The sequence below is a fragment of the Phocoena phocoena genome, chromosome X, assembly GCF_963924675.1.
Source record: "Phocoena phocoena chromosome X, mPhoPho1.1, whole genome shotgun sequence".
In the NCBI taxonomy this organism is placed as follows: Eukaryota; Metazoa; Chordata; class Mammalia; order Artiodactyla; family Phocoenidae; genus Phocoena; species Phocoena phocoena.
Genome location: NC_089240.1, coordinates 124,742,969 through 124,764,319, shown reverse-complemented (window position 1 = coordinate 124,764,319; position 21,351 = coordinate 124,742,969). Strand labels below are relative to the sequence as shown.

The 21,351-nt window shown below is 46.8% G+C and overlaps 1 protein-coding gene across 1 annotated transcript in view; it reads right to left on the bottom strand.

Moving 5' to 3' along the window:
- Window positions 1–7,203: 7,203 nt before the first annotated feature.
- Window positions 7,204–21,351, bottom strand: part of AFF2 (ALF transcription elongation factor 2) — a 332,516-nt gene continuing 318,368 nt past the window's right edge. The window contains exons 18-21 of the mRNA XM_065900280.1: window positions 20,651–20,744; window positions 17,593–17,645; window positions 11,572–11,762; window positions 7,204–7,325 (exon numbers count right to left, since the gene is read on the bottom strand). Coding sequence (XP_065756352.1) covers window positions 7,204–7,325; window positions 11,572–11,762; window positions 17,593–17,645; window positions 20,651–20,744 — 460 coding nt within the window. The remainder of the gene's footprint in view (window positions 7,326–11,571; window positions 11,763–17,592; window positions 17,646–20,650; window positions 20,745–21,351) is intronic.

Genomic DNA, 21,351 nt, shown 5'->3' with positions numbered 1-21,351 from the left:
AAAATTGTCTTGAGACAGACTCAATCTCATTTGTAATATCTGTGGGTGAATATGATTGATTCATGAGGATGGTTTTGAAACAGAAAATCACCGGATGACGATGAACACATTTCTAGCTCTCTGTATCCATGCAAACCTGTCCGTCGCCTTGGGGGACACCAAGTCCCCATGTGACTGTAATGGCAATTAAACCAGACCCAGATGGGACCACACCCAGTCAGGATGAATGTTGCAGGAAAACCACGAGGGGCTGGAAGACACCCCCCGCCCCCCACCGCCGCCCCTCGCACCAACCATGTTACTGTGCTGGTCATAGAAAGAACCTCGGAGGCAAAAGAGAGAGAGGCTGGAAGGAAAGAGTAAAGGACACGGGTGTCCTTCAGGGCTAACACTTGACTGTGGACACAGGCTCGGACAGAATGTGGAAATGTTTAAAGAAAAATAAATAGGATTTTAGGGAAAGTTCTTCAACCTTTCCAGATACAAACCTCGTGTTAACTGTAGAAGATGTACGGGACCAGGAGAACGGGGCCTTTGAGACTTTCTGTTCTACTCTCAGGATGATTTATGACGAGGAGGTCTAATAAAAAAAAACAGTGTGTGTGTGTGTGTGTGTGTGTGTGTGTGTGTGTGTGTGTGTGTGTGTTTAACGAAAACCTCATTCTCTTAGAAAAATATACTGAACTTTATGCCTCCTTGTTAGTGACCTTGGTTTTCTTTATATTGGGTAGAAAAGGGAATTGTTCTGCTTCGCATAATAATGTCTGAATATTAATCATGGAATTGATCCAGGAGACATTCTGGTTTGAATTCAGAACAAGGACAGTAAGTAGGTACTTTCAACTAAAAACACACGTTAAATAACTTCCATCCCTAATAGCGCAAGTGAAAACCTTCTGAACAACAACGGGGAGATGGGAGAATGACTGTTTCCATATTATGAGAAAACAACACACTGCATTTTGGACTGTGCTGTTCTCCACAGAGGCCCTAATGTTTCCCAGCTAGGTGAAGGCTGTCATTAGTAGGAAAATAGTAAATCAGTTATCCAAGTTACATTTACAAGTTTGAAGTACTACTTGGATGTTTTAATAATAAAAAGCAATACTCACCTATCCTTATTTTTAACCAACCACGAGGGTTTTTTAAACACTTATCTCACTTCCGTTTTACCTTGGAGATATGGAGATGACCCACTCACCCCCGCTGATGCATCTATGCTTTGGGCTCAAGAGGGCCTCATCCCTTCCAGCTTAAAACCCACACCTCTAGGGCCTCATCAACTGATACAGCCACTGTGGAGAACAGTATGGAGGTTCCTTAACAATCTACAAATAGAACTACCATATGACCCAGCAATCCCACTACTGGGCATATACCCTGAGAAAACCATAATTCAAAAAGAGTCATGTACCAAAATGTTCATTGCAGCTCTATTTACAATAGCCAGGAGATGGAAGCAACCTAAGTGTCCATCATCGGATGAATGGATAAAGAAGATGTGGCACATATATGCAATGGAATATTACTCAGCCATGAAAAGGAACGAAATTGAGCTATCTGTAGTGAGGTGGATGGACCTAGAGTCTGTCATACAGAGTGAAGTAAGTCAGAAAGAGAAAGACAAATACCGTATGCTAACACATATATATGGAATCTAAGAAAAAATAAATGTCATGAAGAACCTTGGGGTAAGACAGGAATAAAGACACAGACCTACCAGAGAACGGACTTGAGGCTATGGGGAGGGGGAAGGGTAAGCTGTGACAAAGCGAGAGAGTGGCATGGACATATATACACTACCAAACGTAAAATAGATGGCTACTGGGAAGCAGCCGCATAGCACAGGGAGATCAGCTGGGTGCTTTGTGACCACCTAGAGGGGTGGGATAGGGAGGGTGGGAGGGAGGGAGACGCAAGAGGGAAGAGATATGGGAACATATGTATGTGTATAACTGATTCACTTTGTTATAAAGCAGAAACTAACACACCATTGTAAAGCAATTATACTCCAATAAAGATGTAAAAAACAAACAAACAAAAACCTATCTACATTTCCCAGAGGATTGACTCATACTTGAAAATGATGTAATAGTTTGTCATTAAAGTGTGTGTGTGTGTGTGTGTGTGTGTGTGTGTCCACAGAACATAACTGTGAAATCCGAGCCCTCTTTGGCTGCGGTCAGTACCGTGTACTCCCAACTTTGCGTACATCTCTTCCCAACTCTGTGTTCAGTGACATCCTAGTAGCTGGAAATCAGCCATGGTGGGAGCAGTTACACCATGGAGATTGGCAAATGCTACAAATCAAGTGCTTTCTGTTCTCAGAGAGCTTGTTAAACGTTTTAGCAGTAGACCAGCGGTAGCATGCCGGGCAGATCAAAGGAGAAGCTAGCTCTGTATCTGGGCAACATGGCACCAACCCAGTCTCTTTGGGGCTTTCCCCAAGGCTGCTTCCTGCCCAGGGGCTCCTCTTCCACTGATGTCACCAAGTACCGCAGAACCTCAGAAGGGCATGTGCTTCTGGGGTGCATTTGGCTAGCCTTCCGCGCCCCGCTGGGCTCTAGGCTCTGAGATGTTTCCCCTGTTTGGTAGCTACGAGAGCGATGCAGGCCAAAACCAAACAGGTAAAGTGCCTGCAATTCCGATTAAGGTCCTGATCTGGCAGCTGGCTTCGTGCTGCAGAGGCTGGAGAATAATGATTCCCTCGGTAGGAACAGGCTAGCCGCAGCTGCAAGCATCCATGGGGGCACTCTTTCTTCAGGAGGGTTCCCAGCTGGTCTGCATGCGGCAGCTCACCAGCAAGCGCTGGTGGGCCCTGGGGGTGCTCCCCACAGCATCCTGCCAGGGGCCTGGTAGCAGGCTTCCTGGGTCTCCCCCTTCCCTCCGCGGAGTCTGGTATGAATCAAAGAGCCAACAAAATTGAGGTCACTGGCAAAAGAGTTTGAAATTTTGAATGATTTTTATTAAACACCATTAGTCTACACTGCACAGTTAATGAAACAGCAAAGCTCCAATCTCTTAGAAGAACGATGGTTGATCATGGATCGGAACAGCAGTTCCGTGTCCCCTAAACCCATCGTGAGCCTGATGAAGGAGTTATTACCATCTCAGGTCAGAAGCAGAAAGGGGCGAGAACTGCAGCCTGGACTGGAAGGGCTTCCCTACCCGCTACCCCCGGCCCCACCCGCCTCGGCCCTCCCCACAATGCAATTTGCTTTGAGTTGATGGATTACAGAGGGAAACGTGATGCTCTTGGGAAAGGGGGTTTCTAGACTTGTGAGGAGGGGAACGGAAAGGGAACTCATACTTTTTCTTTCCCCGAAAATATCAGATGGTAGGATTAATGTCTGAGACCAGCCTATCCGATTAGCCTCCTGCCAGGGTCACTCACTGCTGATCATCGATACACAGGTGCCAGTTCTGTCGCTGGAGTTTGCAAACACTGAAGAGCAAATGAATCAGAGTTCCATTATGAGAATAAGGCTGTGCAAGTGGGAATGAGAACAACGACAACGACAACGACAACGACAACCAAGAAGAATTTAGTCCGCCAGTCGCGTAACAGAGCAAGCGACAACGGGCGCCATATTTGTTCCCCACAGAACTGAATTTGGGGGCACGGAATCGACCCATCCATTCAATGTTGTGTAGCTCTAGCGTCTCGCCACACATTTTCTCCATGGGGAGAGTGATGCCTCTCTAAGCAAGCAGTTCATTGCCTTACTGAGTAGTCCTACCCAGTGATCCAGTTTGCTGTCTCCCACCTGCCACTCACGCAGGTGAAATTTTTATCATGTCTGTTGAGAAGTACGTGAGGGCTCCTCCCTCACAGCTAAATCAATTCTGCCTTCAGAAATGCTTTCCAACTTCATTTTCCAACTTCAACCTCCGGGATGCGAATTGGAATAAAACACAATCCAAATTAGATAGCTCTGGGAAAGATACCGAGAGGACAAGTATCTTCCCACTGAAGACCCAATCCAATGCAATCTAGCAAGGTGATGTCCAAAGGAAAACCCACCATTTGGAAACTCAACAAAACACATTTTTAGCCAATGGTTTTGAATCAAGCAACTTGGTTATTGATTGGAGATTTGAATCGTTTGATGTCATCCCAATAGAAAACTACTAGTATTTTCCCAAGGACATTATTAAGTCATTAATAGTCTACAGGCTGGCTAACAACACGCTCATGGCTAAATTCTACCCCGAGGACCACACTAGTATACTCTTTTCAAATTAATCCTACCTACCAAACTCAGACAGTAATATGACAAAACCACTAAAAAATCCAAGGTTAATTAAAATACAAAGCCAAGCCAACATCATAACACAAACTTGTCAGACTCTCTGCGGTTGGAGCTTGGGTGACAAGTGAAGGCATAGTGGTGGCCCTACGGGGGTCCCGTTTGCAGGGCTGAGATCCTTCTGTGTACTTGCTCGCTCAGGTGGACCTGCCCGTTTCTCTGCCCGTTACCCTAACTCCACGTGCTTATTGTGAGATGCGTCTCACCAAGCCTCCATCAGAGTCTCGAGGCAGGATCTCTCACTGCCACCCACGTGTCTTGTATCCCTCCCACAAACTGGTACACCGAAGAGATTTACTTGACAAAACCCCTCAATCCCTCAAATAGCAACAATCCTCAATCAGCTGCTTTACAAATGGGTCTCTGCTAAATCATCAGGTGGTGATCCCGAGCTCGCCTGTCAGGTTTGGTCATTGTGCCACTGAGTTGGCACACACTTTACATTTAGCCACCGGAGGTGACACATCAGGCAGCAAGCAGGACGCTCTGCTGCTTCCGTGCTGTGTGCCGTGTAGATAGGATGACGCACTGAAACTAGAGCTACGAGTCTTTCATTCATGAGGCAATATGCTAGTTTCCCCGGGAAACTGCCCCTAGCATTCTAATGTCTACTTTCCAGAGGTTGAATTTCAAGAAGAATCTACTCCTAAATCCGTGATGGTCTAGGATCGTGGTCTAGGTTGAACTTGCAAGGCAAGCCAGCGGGCTTCATCGTATAGTCATAGTCAGGCACTCTACCTGATAAGCCGTGGAAAACACACAGAGACCTTGAGTCACTGCAGAGCCATCAGCTTCATTTGTATAGATGACACCCACCTTGGGTGTCCGGAGTCGTTCATAGGATCATTTTCCTCATTTAAGAGGCTCAGAAAAGATTCTCTCGGGTTTCATTGGTCTGTGTGTGTGTCTGCGTGTGTGAGGGTTGATGCCGAGACTGCCAACGTCCAGCTCAACCGTACTGGGAGCATGAAAAGTGCTGGTTCAGCTGCTGGGACGCTCCCAGCTGTCAACTTTTCACAACGTGGCCTCAGCCATTGGAGGACAACTTCCACAGCCCTTATGATACAACAAAGGGCCTTCAACTCAAAGATGACCAGAGCGGAGCTCAAGTCTGGCTCTTTTGCAACTGGGGACACGGCTAACCTTGACAATGAGAGTGCGGAGTGATCCCTTGCCGTTCTTATCACAGACTTGCGTGACTTGCTTTCAAAATCATACAAGTTTGCATCTTTCATGTGTGTGTGTATATCTATTATTTATCTGGTCATAACTCAGTGAAGAGAATCCAATAACTCAGCAGATGAAGGGCTATGTGGAATTAGATACCGGCAGGTAATTACAAGGAACTAACGTATGGATAGTTTTTACTACGTGTGGGGAATTCTTCTTCTAGTGAGCTGGAACACCAAAGATGATATTTACATTGTGATGTTTAGGGACATAAAATGAACGCAGAGGATCATAAAGGGGTGGGGATAGTCGCAACTGATGCAGAAATATCTCCAAATCAAGGGAACTGTTCCCAATGTTCAGGGCTCTGTCAAAACCACCCTAGGGTGAAGCATGACCCCGAGACTCATTGTTTTTGTTAAAAGATTAGCTACTACTTAGAGAGTTTGAAGTTTTCTTCGGGATTTTCATGGAAATGATTCAAGCTAATATAGACTTGAATAAAGTCAGTGATTGTATTTCCGTCAAAAGCTAATGAGCAGCCCCCCAAAAAAAAAGAAAGAAAAGAAAAAGGAAAAGAAGGGTAGAAGAAAACAGAAAGAAGTGAAACAGAAACCCTGTAAAATAGAAAATGGGGATAATACTTGGGCAAGTCCAGATTTTAAAGCCACTAGGAAGCAAACTGTATACGCTTACTTCTAGGTAGTGATGACTTGACTTTTGTTTCCAGAGATCTGAGCAAAGCACAATAAAAAAAAAAGTCCTGCCAGTTGTAGACCCCGCCAACCAACTGCAAAAGAGGCAGAGGTGTGCATTCCCTGGACGGTTTCCAGACCCCTCCCGTCTCTCATCTCTAAAACTGGAGTGTAGCGTTTTTGGCTACTAGGGCGTGCACTGACTGAACTGCCCTCCAAAGGAGAGCTTTACACAAAGAGAATGCTGGGTGAGGATTTACGCTTCAAATCATGGAGTTCAAAAATATTTATGCCAGCTGATGCCTTAACGTTGTCGACATCAATCTTGCCACTCCTTCTCCTCCTAGAAGTTTTTCAAATTAGGGAATCAGGAAAGGGATACTAACTAAAAAGTCCTCTGGCTGCATTTCAGAGTGGCATTGCCGTGCTCATTAATTTTCTTAAATTTGACTTTCTGATGTTGCTACAACATCTAACCAGTGGGTTTCGACAATGAAAATTCTCATCTGAAAACTGAGTCTGTGGGAACCGCAAAAGTTTAACAAAGGATTCTGAAATACGTTCTTGTCTGGACAGAAGAGTGCAGTTTGGGGAATGGCTATTGCTGAAAATTTGAATCTTTGCAGGTCCTCTGTGTCTGCGTTCATATATAGACACACACACACACACACACACACACACACACACACACATATATATGTCTATATATGACATTCCGTTTCACTTCTCAGGAACCTGTTCTCACAATTGCTTTCCATTCTTTGTTGTGGGTAGTGTGGACTTAAAACAATACTGTAGGGACTGTGTCATTCCATCAAGCACAAAAGGATGGTGGGATCTGTGAAATGCATATAAAATACTGAAAAATGACTAAGTGATAAAAGATACACTGCTCAAGGTGTAGTGTCCACTTACAATGACTTCTGTTTTTCACAGATATCAAAAGAAGCATAAAAACAAACATAATCAAAGAGAATTTTCCCAAATGAGTGGAGTTCCACCAGTGCTGGAGACGGGGGCACACCCCACTACAACAAATGGGCGTCGATGCGCAGCCAACACAGTCCCTGGCGAACGTAGCGGACGAGATTGGTCATACTGCTGTGCTGGGTCAGGGGCCCCATCAACGTGTCCAGATCGCCAAAGAATTCTGAAAATCAGAGCAGACCTCGGTCAGGCCTTTGAACGACAGCAGGACCACAACCACGCGGGCGCTGGACAAGTTATCCGTTGTTCGTTCATTCATTCTTTCGACACAAGTGTCCAGAGTACCTACTAGGTGACCCAAACTCCATATGGATATCAAGCTCTACTATTTTAATCTTTTGTTAGCGCCCCAAGCTCCACAGCATACATCAAGTCTGTGTTACTGTGGTTAAGAAAACACAAATTCATTCAACTCTGTTAATTCATAGTAAGGTTTTTCAAATCACCATATATTTTCTCAGACGACAGATTCTAAAAGTACACGACAGTCCTGTGGAGGTTTGTGAGACACACACACACATATCACAGTATCATATCATATCAGATATATGCATATCACAGTATGCATATATTACCTATAAAATATATTTGTCTGTATATTTATATATGTTTATAGAAACATATATTTATGTATTGAAAATACACACATCAAATTACGTATCTAAAATAAAATGTATCTAAATGTATTTTATATAAAATATGGAATCTATATTTTTATATATTATAAATTTATAGTTAGAAAGGGGTCTTTATACACAAAATGGTAGGGAGCCATGGTCTATATGATACCAAGCTGTTTTTCATTCTATGCGTTACGGAACTGAAAATATTCTCTTTTCCTTTTGTCTAAACGAACTGAGTATCGATGTTTCTTGCCTTGACGTAGATACAGCTGGTGAGCCTAGACAGCCATTAGCGCCATCGGCCTCTAAGGCCAGATAAATGTCTAGGAGGCATCTGATTTGGTAAGTCTTACTCCTTTAGGGAAGGAAAATGACCTGTAAGGATCTGTCTCATAGCACTTCCCCCTGCCCCCCCCCCCCCCCCCCGGGCACACGGATGGTAAGACTGCCTGGCCGATTCCCCTCCAGCTGACTCGGGGAAGGAATGGCACCGAGGCCTTACTACTAAGCAGTGGGACCAGAGTCTTAGACTGTCTGCTTTGGGGCGGGGTGGGAGGTCTGTGGGAAAAACTCTATGATGCCTAGAAAGCAGCTAGGCTTCCCCTTTGCACGTCTGTCTGGCACCGCGTTGATCTCGGTGAGAAGGAAACTCTTGGGTGTCCTGTTCCCTCTGCCACGAGGAAATCACTCGTGCTGGCTCGGTGCGGGGGAGGAGGCTGGAGACTACCTTCAAGTGGTTGAGATGCTCTCCTGCCTTCTTGGAAAGCAATTTCCACGCGTGGGTTATGTGTGCTCGATTGCCCAGCAGATGGTATTTCACTAAACAATGCATTGATTCTTCACGTTATGTAGAACATATGGGCTCCTTCTCTGCGTATCAGCTTCATTTGATTATGTGATACTTTTTAACCTGTACTATGCAATAAAAGTAATTTCTGCTGATAAGGGAGTAAATTACTTTGGGCATTGAAAATACTCTCTTCCGTAATACAATATTAAGGGAGATGTTAAAGGACCCAGTTGCTGTCGAGTGAACGTGAGTGGGATGTCCCCTGGATATTCTGTATAAAGTCTGCGGTGGCATTCTTTTTTTTTTTTTGCGGTACGCGGGCCTCTCACTGCTGTGGCCTCTCCCGTTGCGGAGCACAGACTCCGGACGCGCAGGCTCAGTGGCTCACGGGCCCAGCCGCTCCGCGGCATGTGGGATCTTCCCGGACCGGGGCGCGAACCCGTGTCCCCTGCATCGGCAGGCGGACTCTCAACCGCTGCGCCACCAGGGAAGCCCCTGCGGTGGCACTCTTCATTGGGTACCCGGGTCATCATTTTAATAAGTGTTTCAAGTCAGCAGCTGGGAAGGTAAGGAACCAGAATGTTCTGCAATGAGCCATCTGCAGCTGTACAGGTGGGCAGACATGGGGCAGGGGTGGAGACCTTCCACTGGGACAGCCAACCTCCGCCACCTCCATCGCGTGATTGGGTGGAAAAAGGTGCAGGTACGTGGTGGTCTCCAGTGGGAGGCAGAGTACCAATCAAAAGGGAAGTGCCTCAGTTTCCCCATGTCTATGTAGACAAGACAGATGTGGGAAGAAACCCCCACTTCAAGCAGTTCAGAAATGACAAAGTGTGTGAAACTCAGGGCCTTAAACAGAAGATTCCAAACTAGGTCCTCTCCCCGGCCCCTGGTACAGCCCTAGGACCACACCAGCGGGATGTAGCATCTTTCTGCTGGTAGACTGACAGAGTCATTTTGATTCAGTATTAGTCAGGGAACTGAACAACTCCTTGACACACTGTGCTAAGGCCAAGATGAGCACCATCTGAGTCCAACATCAGCCCAGCCGCTACATTGCTCCTGGAAAGTTCTGTGGTTAATTTAGAAGGAATTACTTTAACAGATTTTGAAAATAGATGCAATTATGAAGGAAATCCATAAATATTGAACAGCTCTCCAGTTACCAATACAAAATAAGACAGAGAAGAGTGGAGGCCGACAAGCTAGGCAAGACTTAAGATGCTTTATGCCTTCCTGAGCAATTCTAGAACCCTTGGATTGGCCTGGTTGTCTGGGTTAGCTGTCTTTGGATTTCCAGAAGCCTAGGGAAGTGGACAAGTTAAGAACTGCCCATTACTCAGATAACTGAGGACAGGAGCTCACTGAAGGTCTCCAAGGACCCGTTGTTAATCTCGCCCTCTAGATGGGCAGTGCATCCTATAGGATAAAAGTTCACACCCTGAAACCAGACATTTCTCGATTCGATTTCTGCTTCCAATATGATGAGCTGTGATACCATGGGTGAATTTCTGCATCTCACTGAGCCTCGGTTTCTACAGCTAGGAAATGGGGCTAAATGACACAACAAATGATAAAACAAATAGTACAGAACCTGGCGTATAGAAATGACTGCATGAACACACAGAACCAACACATGCAAATAGCCCTAGGAGTCAGTGCAAGTTTAGAGCTGGGTCAAGGGGTCGGAGTCCCCAAATTATGGAATATGCTTTGATAGCCACAGACTCTTTCGATTATATAGATATGTCATCATATGGAGTAAGGAAAGAGAAAGAAATCTTTGTAGGATTTCTACCTCGCACTTGATATTTTATGCTAGGTGATTTACACATCTTATTTTATTCCACCCATGTCTACCATCCTTCTGGGTAGTTTCGTCATCATCCTATTATATCCATTCTAGAGATGGAAGCTAGGGAGTAGCTCACAGATTTCAGTTAACTTGCCTGAGGTCACCCAGCCAGCGCCTGACAGGATTCAAGCTTAAATGGCTAGGCTTCAAAATCTGCACCCTTCCTAGTTCCGTGGGACAGTCTCCCCGCCCGCTTAGTGATGCCGCGATAGAGATGCAGCCAGGAGGAGGGGCCGGTAACCCACGGGAACGTCCCTCTGCATCTAGGTAGCCTGCAGCCCCAGCATGATTCCAAGAAAGTCCTGTCACTGTCTGGGACCCAAGCCCACCCCATGCAACTTATACCATACCGTGTCCCAGCAGGAGCCACCAGCCTGCGAGATGCTAATTCTTGCCTGTACCTAGCCAGATGTTTCTACTGCTCTAAACCACAGGTCACCTCTTTGCAGTCTGATTCAGAAAGACCCACATCTGTCCTCACTTAGACTAGAGCGGGTCTGTCGGTCGCTGACTGCTGGGCCAGGATCACCGAAGTCAACTGAACGGCCAGGGCAAAAGTATGGTTTCTTTGAATTTCCCATCTTCATTAGGATAGGCGGCTTTGGGGCGAACCTGTGTGACAGCTAGGGTCACAGATGGCAGCATGAGTGGCTGAGGACCAGGTGTCAGTGGGTGAAAAACACTAGCTGAGCCTTGGCCCTGGCTTCTGACTGCAAAGCCACATTGTCATGTACTCACTGGAGCTGACGATTAAAACGAAGGTAAAAGGCCTCGGTTCAACCTCACCTCTCCAAAAAAAAAGCCAAGCGCCTCAATCCCAATTAATTTGCAAATCATTCTTTTCTCCTTTGCTCTGTTTCTCTGTATTGATCCTTACCATTGAGTGAAAACGCGAAACAGACGTCTGCCAACACATCATAGTTCAAGTTACTTTAAACTTTAAAGGAGAACTCAATCCTAGGCCTTTTTCACTCTCTCAGCAAAAACTGGTCACCACGTCAGCCCTGAGCTAACCCCCTCTTCCCTCATGTAGCCCTGGAAATCAGACAGAAAGAGAAGGCCACCATGGAAAACTCAAGCCATTGAAAGCAAGTTGACTCCACCATGGCCCGTGAGCAATGGGTCGAGCAGAGCAGCATACCTTTATTCTCTCTTGTCAGTTTGTCGGCCATGTCCCAGTGTTCGTAGCCCCGTAACACGTTGCTAGTGATGTTGACGTGGCTGGCGGCCATGTGGTGAATGCGCTGGGGGATGGTGACCGGGCCGTTGTTACAGTTCCCCATTGCGTTGATGGGAGACACGTTGTTGAGAGACACTGGGGATGGAGTGTTTCTGGGGGATGGGAAGAGACAGGCTTTGTTAGGTTGCTTGGGAAGAGTGACAGCGGCGTTCTAGGCCTCCCCCATCACACTGGGACCTCATGAGGACGTGATTTGCCACAGTGAGTTTTAGCATGGTGAACATATATGAAGCTTGCTCTCGCATCCCACCGACTCCTCTCAGAGGACATCCTATAGCTTTTGCCAGCACAGTAGCTTTCTCCAGAGGCCCCAGCGTAGAGAGAACTTATTATCACCCTGTTCCTGCCTCATTAGACCAACCCACACGGGGCCACGGGGCCACGGGGCCAGGCTGTAGAACGAGCCATCCTTATCCTTTTCTAACTTTAAACCCTGAAGTCTGACTGCCTTTGGGAACCACTGATGACTCCATGCACATCGCTACTTTGTTTTAAAATACCACACAGAGGGCTGGGTGAATCTTCCTCTGGCATTAATTCTACCCACAAATGTAGCTCTTACTTTGAATACATCTAACAAGTCTTCTGATGTTCCAGAGAAAGCATCAGCTCAGAGCTATGATGATTTCTCTACCTGCTGCCAGAATGGATATTGGCACTTAGAAAAGACTTGATGTGCAATACTGGTCTCTTATCAAAGTGTTTTGTGGAAACCACGGTGACAGTTTGCTCCAAATACAGTTGCCACCACAAGCAAAGTGCAATCCTGAAAAGCCCCCCAAGGAGCAATACTAAGGAAGCTGGAACAAGTAAGATTACGAATATCTCTTTAGGATTCGTCAAGACGTGGCTACAGGATGGCTGTTAATCGCTGGCAGTTCACCTGCACACTGGGTTATAAAGAGAAGTTTGGGGAGTTCCTACTTTGGGCGGTACCAATGTTCGGAGGTAGATTTTTGTTTAATCCTTTAATGCCAGCAACAGGAAGTCGCCGGCTGGCTGCACGTCACATGGAGGGTCAGGGACAGTCCCAAAGGCTGGGTGGCTGCAAGACCTATACACCCCCCCCCCCAGCCCCCGCCCCGTCCTCGTTCAGCCAGCCTTCGAATGACTGCCCATCAGGAGGCGCCCTTCTCACACTCCCTCCCCTGTGCCAGCCACCTGTTGGCAACTACCTTTGCAGGGTGGCTGTATTTCTCAGAGCCGATCCCTGCTCCTAGAACAGATGCGCACCCTGACAGGCTGCATACACAGAGGATTTGGAGGAACGGCAGTCACCACGTACCAAAATGCCAAAGCGGGGCTGACTCGGTCTGGGAGCAACTCAACGGATGCAAACAGAGTATGTCTTCCGGTATGTTCTGGCATGAGGGGGAAAGTGGATCCTCTGTGCAAGTGCTCCGCGCTTGTGTGATGGAAGAGGGTGTGAAGGTTTTCCTGCTCTGTTTATAATTTCTGAGATGTTTGATACTTCTTGATGGAAAGATTTACTTTCAAGGTGGGGTGTGGTCAGGGGAATGGTTAAACTCGGGGACCTGGGCACAGAAGTGTTAGCAAAAAAGCAGTGAATGCTAGATTTTTTTGTCATGGCAGGTTGCAAATGCTATTTTCTAGTCTTTTCCCACCCAGTGGTGGTCATTAACCCGTAAATGTCAATTTAGGGCCAGAAAGGAAAACGTCCTCATTTGTAATCTCTAGAGAAGATTGCAAAGGTGTCAGTGTCACAGATGTTGAGAGGGGGACCGTGGGGTGCTGGGAAAGTTCTGGAATCCCAGGGACCGGGACTCTAGCCTGGCCCTGCCTTACGTACAATTGCCGTGCGCTCCCGAGACCCCTCCCCTCGCTGAACCTTCCCTGGCCTGCAAGAAAAGGCTGGATTCAGTGACTTCCAATCATGTCCAGAAGTCATAAGGGGAAACAAATCGCCTCGTTTATCTCCTACATCCTGAAAAGGCCTTTTCAGTTTATAACGTTGAAGAGGAATTGAGGGGCTTTCTTTCCCTTCCACTCGGCACTTTCTTTTAAATAATCAGCGGTGGAGGCGGGGAGAGCGAGGGCACGCGTTCGGTTTTGGTCACGACGGACCTGACACGAGGCTCTGTGAGCTGACCTTGCGCGGAGCACGGCTGCATACCCTGCACACAGCATCAGATGCGTGAAATCCACAAATCAAAACCCGCCTAGGACACTGCCTCTGGCTGAAAGAGGGCTGTTGCCGCGTTCATCTTGGTGTGCCTCCAACTCCAGCTTGGCTCTCCCCACAGCTTGGGCTTCGTCGTTCAGTTCTCCCTCTGTGGATCTGCTTCAGATCTGGTGCTTTTCTTCACACGTCCGTGGCACGTGGCCATGAGTGTGTACACACCAGCACAGGCTTCCGACCACTCACAGCATAAGCACCCTGGGCGTCCACCGTGCTCCCCTGCCTCCCAACCACACTCAGCCCCTGCTGTTCCTGGTAATCACGAGTCACGTCCCCGTTGGAGGTGGTGGCGAGCCCTGCGCGTGGAATGCACTCCCCCCAGGGATCTGCATGGCTCGCCCTCCCATCGTCCTTCCCTAATGTCCCTATTCAGGAACTTCCTCCCCCATGCCAAGCAGCCCTTTCTATCCCCCCTCCTTGTTTCGCCTTCCTCTATGACATTTATTATCTAGCACACGCACTCTTCTGGTACTGTCTTTCTCTTCCAAAAGAATGTGACCTTGAGGAGGTCCTTGTCTATAGATCCTTGTCTATTTCATCCAGCGTCATTCCCAGCATCTAGAACAGTGCCTGGTGCACATACTATGTACTTAATACCAGTTAGATAATGTTTGTAAAGTGCCTGGCAGAGTGTCTCATACACAGCAGGCATATGCAATAAATGTCTGGTGAATAAAAGAATGAACAGCCCCTTACCGAAACGAGCAAACAGTCTAATGGGGAGGGAAATCCATTCAATTCTGGCAATCTAGGCTAAGTGCCAAAAGTGAAGTGCACACCAAGAGCTGTGGGAGTTCTAGGGGCGAGATCACTCATGTTTTCCAACTCAGAAAGGTAACAGTGACAACAAAACATGGCAGTGGTAGTAGCCAGTATTTGTTAAAGTTGCTGTACACCAAGCACAGTGCTCTGGGCTTCACCGATATTATCTCTAAGCCTTGTGACAACTCTGTGGGTGAGTTTCTGCCACCACTGTTTCACAGATGGCAAAAGGGCTCAGAGAAATTCAGCTCCTTTTTGAGGGTCGCGTAGCAAATCGGTTGAAGGGCCAGGATTTGAAAGCAGTTCTGTTTTCCTCCAAAGTCCACTCTCCTTCCATTCCATCAAGTTACCTCAAAGTCCTACACTCCCTCTGCTAAAGGATTCACCGGACTTGGGTGTCCATCTTGACCCTCACCCTTGAGTCCGCATTGGCTTCTTTCTACCACTGTCCCCAAGCTCATGCCACGTTCACGCAGGCACAGCCCTCCCTAATCTCGGGGAGAAGTTTTGCTTGATGGGAACGTTCCCTCCAGTGACCACCAAACTCCTCACATCTTTTTACTGGCCAATGTCCCAAACATGTGGAGATATCTCTTCTCTTCCAACGCTTTCAATATGGTAGCCACGGCCACCTGTCTACTGAAAGAGTTCTTCAAGGGCCTCAGATGGCCTCGTTCTTTCCTCCTTCCATAGCCTTCCCAGCCTTCTTTCTTTTTATTCTCTCTGGGTGACATCTGAGACTGCTGCCCCACCCTTTTAGACTCTCTATAACATGGTTTCCATGACTCTCTGTGGAGGTCAAAAAAGCTGGTGCACCACCTGTTTCTGTATGGCCTGTGAGCTATGAATGGTGTGAAAAGATGGACATTTGCAATCAATTGGATGAGCGAGAATGCTACCTTTGAACCCCAGTGACGCAAAATGTTATTTTTTCAAAATTCCATTCCTCTCCTGAACAGACTCGTATTATAAAACTTGTACTTAACTGCTGTTATATTCTGAATTTCATCAGTAAGATGTTTGTGGAAACTTGTTTTCTCTTATATTCTCTTTACATATGACACCCTCGGTTTTGCCTCTGGGCCGGCAAAGCCCCAAGTATGTACTATCTGGCCCTTTGCAGAAAAGGTTTGCCGACCCCTGCTCTATATCAAGCGGATTTTTCTTCTCCTTCTTCCAACTGCTTCTTCACGGCCAGGGTCAGGGAAGCTTGCTTCTGGAAGGCATCGTGAAAGGGCTGGTGCGGGGCCAGCTGTCATCATTCGCTGGGGGAAGCAGGCTATAGTGTTGCTGGGAGACAAAGAAGCCCTCCCTGACCACCCATGGAGGCCCGCGCTCTCTTTTTCTTGGGTGTCTGCAGAACTTTGTTCATACCTGTCATCCCCCTCCACTGGACTGCGTGCTTCTCGAGTGCAGGGAGCCCTTGGAATTCCGCTGCGTCCCAGGTCTCTTGTAGGGAAATGTACCCAAAGTGTTTGCTGAATGAATGGGCTGTAACCCCTGGGCGACCGTTTTGAGTTGCCTCATTCAAAAGCTCTCTGGACTACCAAAGGGAGTGTGCTTTCTTCAGACAGGAGCTGCTTTAAAAATCATTTCGGGAGGCTTTTCATGTGACTTCACAAGCTTACAATGTGTTTGAGTTCTTTCGTTGCAGAATTAAAAAAAATTTTTTTTTCCCAATGATCCTTTAATGGCTGCTTACCTGAATTTGCCCTTGCTTTACTCCGTGCTCAGAGAAAATAGCTTTCTCTGGGCCTTTCAATAGTTATTTTTATTTTCTGAGCTTCCAGAGAGAAGCGTTCTTTCACTTTTGTCCGTCAGTGTAAGAGTGAGACCTAATTCAACAGTTTGAACGGTACTTCCTTTCAATACAGTAATTGAGTTAACATGTACTTTTTAATGGATCTGTTCCCTCACTCTGAATGTTTTTATGATCTTAGAGTTCACAATCCCACTGCTTCGGGACTGTGCTTTAAACTATAAAGTGGCAAAGGAGACTATTTCACTGTTCAAGAAAGTGTTTTGATCAGAGACATAAGAATTTTGAAATGATGAAAAATGGGGAACCCCCCCCAGCTCTTTGTGAAGGTATACATCCACTGGTGGGAAGTGGGCTTGGGGTGGTGAGGGAGGTATTGGAATCACAGGAGAAACGGGTGCTCAAGCCAGTTAAGTGTGGGCATGTAGGCAGTTCAGGGCTGAGACAGAACTAGGATTCCAAGTCGCCCTCTGAAAAGGAACCTGTCTTCAGATGAGCCTCCGACGTCACTGGGTCCGGCCCTTTCGTAGTAGAGAGAGGAAGGGGCTCTCTTAGTTTACCCCGGGAGCTAAGGACAGCTCCTGGCCCACGTCAGCTGGCTTCCCAGCTCCTGCCCTACTGCTGGAGGGCTGAGCTGCCCCGAGCAGATAGGGCTCTAAGGACGGCCGCAGAGTGGGTGAGTTCACTGAGCCTCAGACCGGCAGTAGCGTAGCTGCTTTTACATTTTAGGTCAGGGTATTTTAGTATTAATATAAAAATCATCATGAAGGTTCAGATAATTGGCTGACGAAGGGCCTTCACATTTTCAGCGCTATTATGCCTCTGGTTTTATTAAAGCACTTACCATATATCAATGAATATTTCATTGGTCTTTCATTACTGAGTGACTCATTGAAAAATCACTGCAGTGGAGGTAACTTTACCCTGCCTCCCCGAAATGGCACGGTGCTTGCCATCTCATTAACTGATACTTTTATGGCCGTCATTTGGCTTAAAGATCAAACAGTGAAAGAAATTTGGAATCACATCATCTTAAACTCTTCTGTCCTGCTATTAGCTGAAACCTGACTAGAATTCTGCGTGCACCAAAATTACTGTAGATTCAGAACTGACCTTTCCACCTGGGGTTGTCAATACCCAATATCTGGGGTCTATTCGATCGCTGATTTTCATGAAAAAATAATTTTCAGAAGATACTTACTTTCCATTGCCTACCCATGGAGATGGTATCTGAGCGACTTTTGAAGCATTTTGCTGAAAGAGAGAAAGAGAGAGGGAAATGAGGACATCTATCTTGTGTTTTATTAATTCAGAAACAGATGGAAGTGTGATTTCGAGTACATTAATATTGATTGCAGCATTTCGGGATGCCTCCTGTTTCCTTACCAGAGCTGGAATGTATGTGCACGTCAGCACACCACGATGTGCACTCGATGAAAATAGCTGGTTGGAATAATTAGTGGGCTCCAATCAGGACCATGAAAGTCACTTGATGAAAGATCTTATATACTAAAAGGCCCAGTGAAATCAGACTCAGTTCTCCAAGAAGTGGTTTAATTATCCTCATCTGAAATTTATTCTGCAAAACAAGCTCTTCAGAGTACAGACAAGCTTTTCACCTTTAGCTCCAGTTACAAACTTTTTCCCCGGGATGCAAGGTAGGATGTCATTTCTGAAATCCCAGGAACTCGCCAGGACCAAGCAGCATTCGTGTGTGTGTGTGTGTGTGTGTGTGTGTGTGTGAACCACCTTGATCTGCTATCATCACATGCATATCCTCATGGCTGATGGTTTTCCAGGGCTGCATTACAGTGATCACTAAACAATCTTTCCCTCTGATGGGCTGGTTTAAAGAATGGGCCTCCTCGAAAAGGGAACCCCCCTGCACTGTTGGTGGGAATGTAAATTGGTGCAGCCACTATGGAAGACAGTATGGAGGTTCCTCAAAAAACTAAAAATAGAATTACCACGTGATCCTCAACAAATTAAAATAGAGCTACCATATGATCCAGCAATCCCACTGCTGGGCATATACCCTGAGAAAACCATAATTCAAAAAGAGTCATGTACCAAAATGTTCATCACAATGCTATTTACAATATCGAAGATATGGAAGCAACCTGTGTCCATAAACAGATGAGTAGGTAAAGAAGATGTGGTATATATATATACAATGGAATATTACTCAGCCATAAAAAAGAACGAAATGATGCCATTTGCAGCAACATGGATGTACCCAGAGATGATCATACTAGGTGAAGTAAGTCAGAAAGAGAAAGACAAACACCATACGATATCACTTACGTGTGGAGTCTAAAATATGACACAAATGAACACATCTATGAAACAGAAACAGACTCACAGACACAGAGAGCAGATTTGTGGTTGCCAAGGGGGAGAGGGTGTGGGGGAGGGGTGGGTTGGGAGTTTGGGGTCAGCAGATGCAAACTAGTATGTATAGGATGGATAAACAACAAGGTCCTACTGTAGAGCGCAGGGAACTCTATTCAATATGCTGGGATAAACCACAATGGAAAAGAATATGAAAAAGAATGTGTACAACTGAATCGCTTTGCTGTACAGCAGAAATGAACACAACATTGTAAATCAACTAGACTACAACCAAATACATTTTTTAAAAAAGAATGGGTCTCCTCTGTTGTAGTGGCGGTACACTTGTGGAGCACAGGAAAACCCGACACTCAGCACCGCCCCATGTGGACAACTCGTTATAATGGCCTCACCAGGTGGGAGCCTCCAGTTTTGAACCTCAAAGAAGCTCGACGCATCGCCAGAGGAGTGAGTTACTTAACGTCTGTTTGGTATCTTTCAGTGCCCTGAAAGTTACACAGGACAGGCCGCAGAGGACAGATGCTGGGGCTGGGGCTCAAAGCGCGACCACAGCATCAGCACTGCCTGGGAACTTGTTAGAAATATGCCCATTCTTAGGGCACCCCAGACCTACAGCATCAAGACGCCTTTCCAGAGCCCAGGCTGACACTGTAGACATACGGTCGTGGGCAGCTGTTGCATTTGACCATGTTCACCTCCACAAGCACTGGCTTTATTACGGCCACACCACCTGATAGCTGGGGGACCTGCTCCTTTTCCCGAGTTGGTGTCCGCACACAGCTGTGCACCCTCTCTCACCGGGTTCTGACGTCTGAGGTAAGGTCATTTCAAACAACTGCCTTGGTGCAACTGAGCCAAGTTGTCTGATGAACTTGGCAAAAAAATATCAATAAAATTGTCCTTTTCCTTTCAGGACCTGCCCAACAGGAGCCTTGAGCCCCCTCAACTCTAAAACGTGACCAGTGTTATGGGGGTAGAAGCCACAGAAGCTCCAAGGACCCTCAAGCCAGTGATACCCAGCACAGCGGCCAGGCCTAGCTCCAGGCTTGCAGTTTTCATTCGGGCTCATTCCCACATTTCGGCATTGCATCTCGTGGTTGAAATATCTCGTTTTGCTTGCAGATTAAAAACTTCAGGGCTTCCCTGGTGGCGCAGTGGTTGAGAGTCCGCCTGCCGATGCAGGGGACACGGGTTCGTGCCCTGGTCCGGGAAGATCCCACATGCCGCGGAGCGGCTGGGCCCATGAGCCATGGCCGCTGGGCCTGCGCGTCCGGAGCCTGTGCTCCGCAACGGGAGAGGCCACAGCAGTGAGAGGCCCGCGTACCGCAAAAAAAAACAAAAGAAAAAACCAAAACTTCCGCTCCCTAGACGATGCATTTGTTTATTTATTGTTTGTTATTTTGGCAGCCAAAGCAATCAGCTATCTTCAAGTGCAACCACTGTCCTCCAAGACTCCCCATGGTCAAAGCGGGTGTGGCTGTCCCCGCAGAGCCCAGGGTGGCTGCGGTGACTTCTCTCACTGCCGAGAAATTTCTAGGCTGGCATCTCATGTAACACGAGACCGGCCAAAGCCATGGCCACAGCTCCAGCCGCGTCCTCCGGCGGGTCCACCGTGCAGGGTGGGCGGAAGGCATCGCTCCCCACCCCCCGACTGCAGCTGGGAAGCTGCCCGGGGCCATTTGTTCAGTCCAGAGAATCAGCGGGGGATTGAACTATTGTACCTTCTCTCTCTGGAATCAAATCAAACCTAAGCTCTCTGTTGAGCCCCAAAGGAGAGGTGGGAGGAGCCAGGATGAGCAAGGTTAAGCCTTTGGCAGCAGCAACCTTGACATTTAATAACATGCCTGCCACGTCTCATTAGTGGTTTAATCACCCGGGGCCTATAAATTATACCAAATAAGGATTACCTTAAAATATTCCATCAGTGATCTGGAGTACTTCATGGCGTGGTCCTTCTTCAGTTTGAACATCCGCAGGTAGAGAAGGGACAAGCATCGGTAGCTGTGGCGTTGAGGAAAGGACCGTGTTAATGCCGATGCATAATCAAACCCATAAAACTAAAAACTGATGCCTATTTCGCAGTTACTCTCCTACGGTTATTGAGGAATATAAGTGAAAAAAGAAAAAAAAATTTAAAAAGGAGTAAGCATAGCACAGGGAACTATACTCAGCATCCTGTGACGGAAGCATAATGGAAACGAATATGAAAAAGAATATATATAGATGTATAACCGAGTCACTGTGCCGTACAGCGGAAATTAACACGACATCCTAAAGCAACTACACTTCAATAAAAGTTTAAAAAAAGAAAAAAAGGAGTTCACAGAAGATGGAAGAAGGAGGCCGAATGTCAAAGTCGGGGAGCTATTTTAAGAAGCTACACTGATGACTTTGAGGATGGACGAAGGGGCCCCGAGCCAGGGAGTGCAGGTGGCCTCTAAAACCTGGAAAAGGCCAGGAAGTTGATTCTCCCCTAGGGCCTCTGGAAGGAATGCAGCCTCGCTGACACTCTGATTACAGGCTCGTGAAACACATGTCAGACTTCTGACCGTCAGAACTGTAAGATAATAAATTTGTGTCGTTTTTTTAAAAAAAGAAGGGGTAAGCA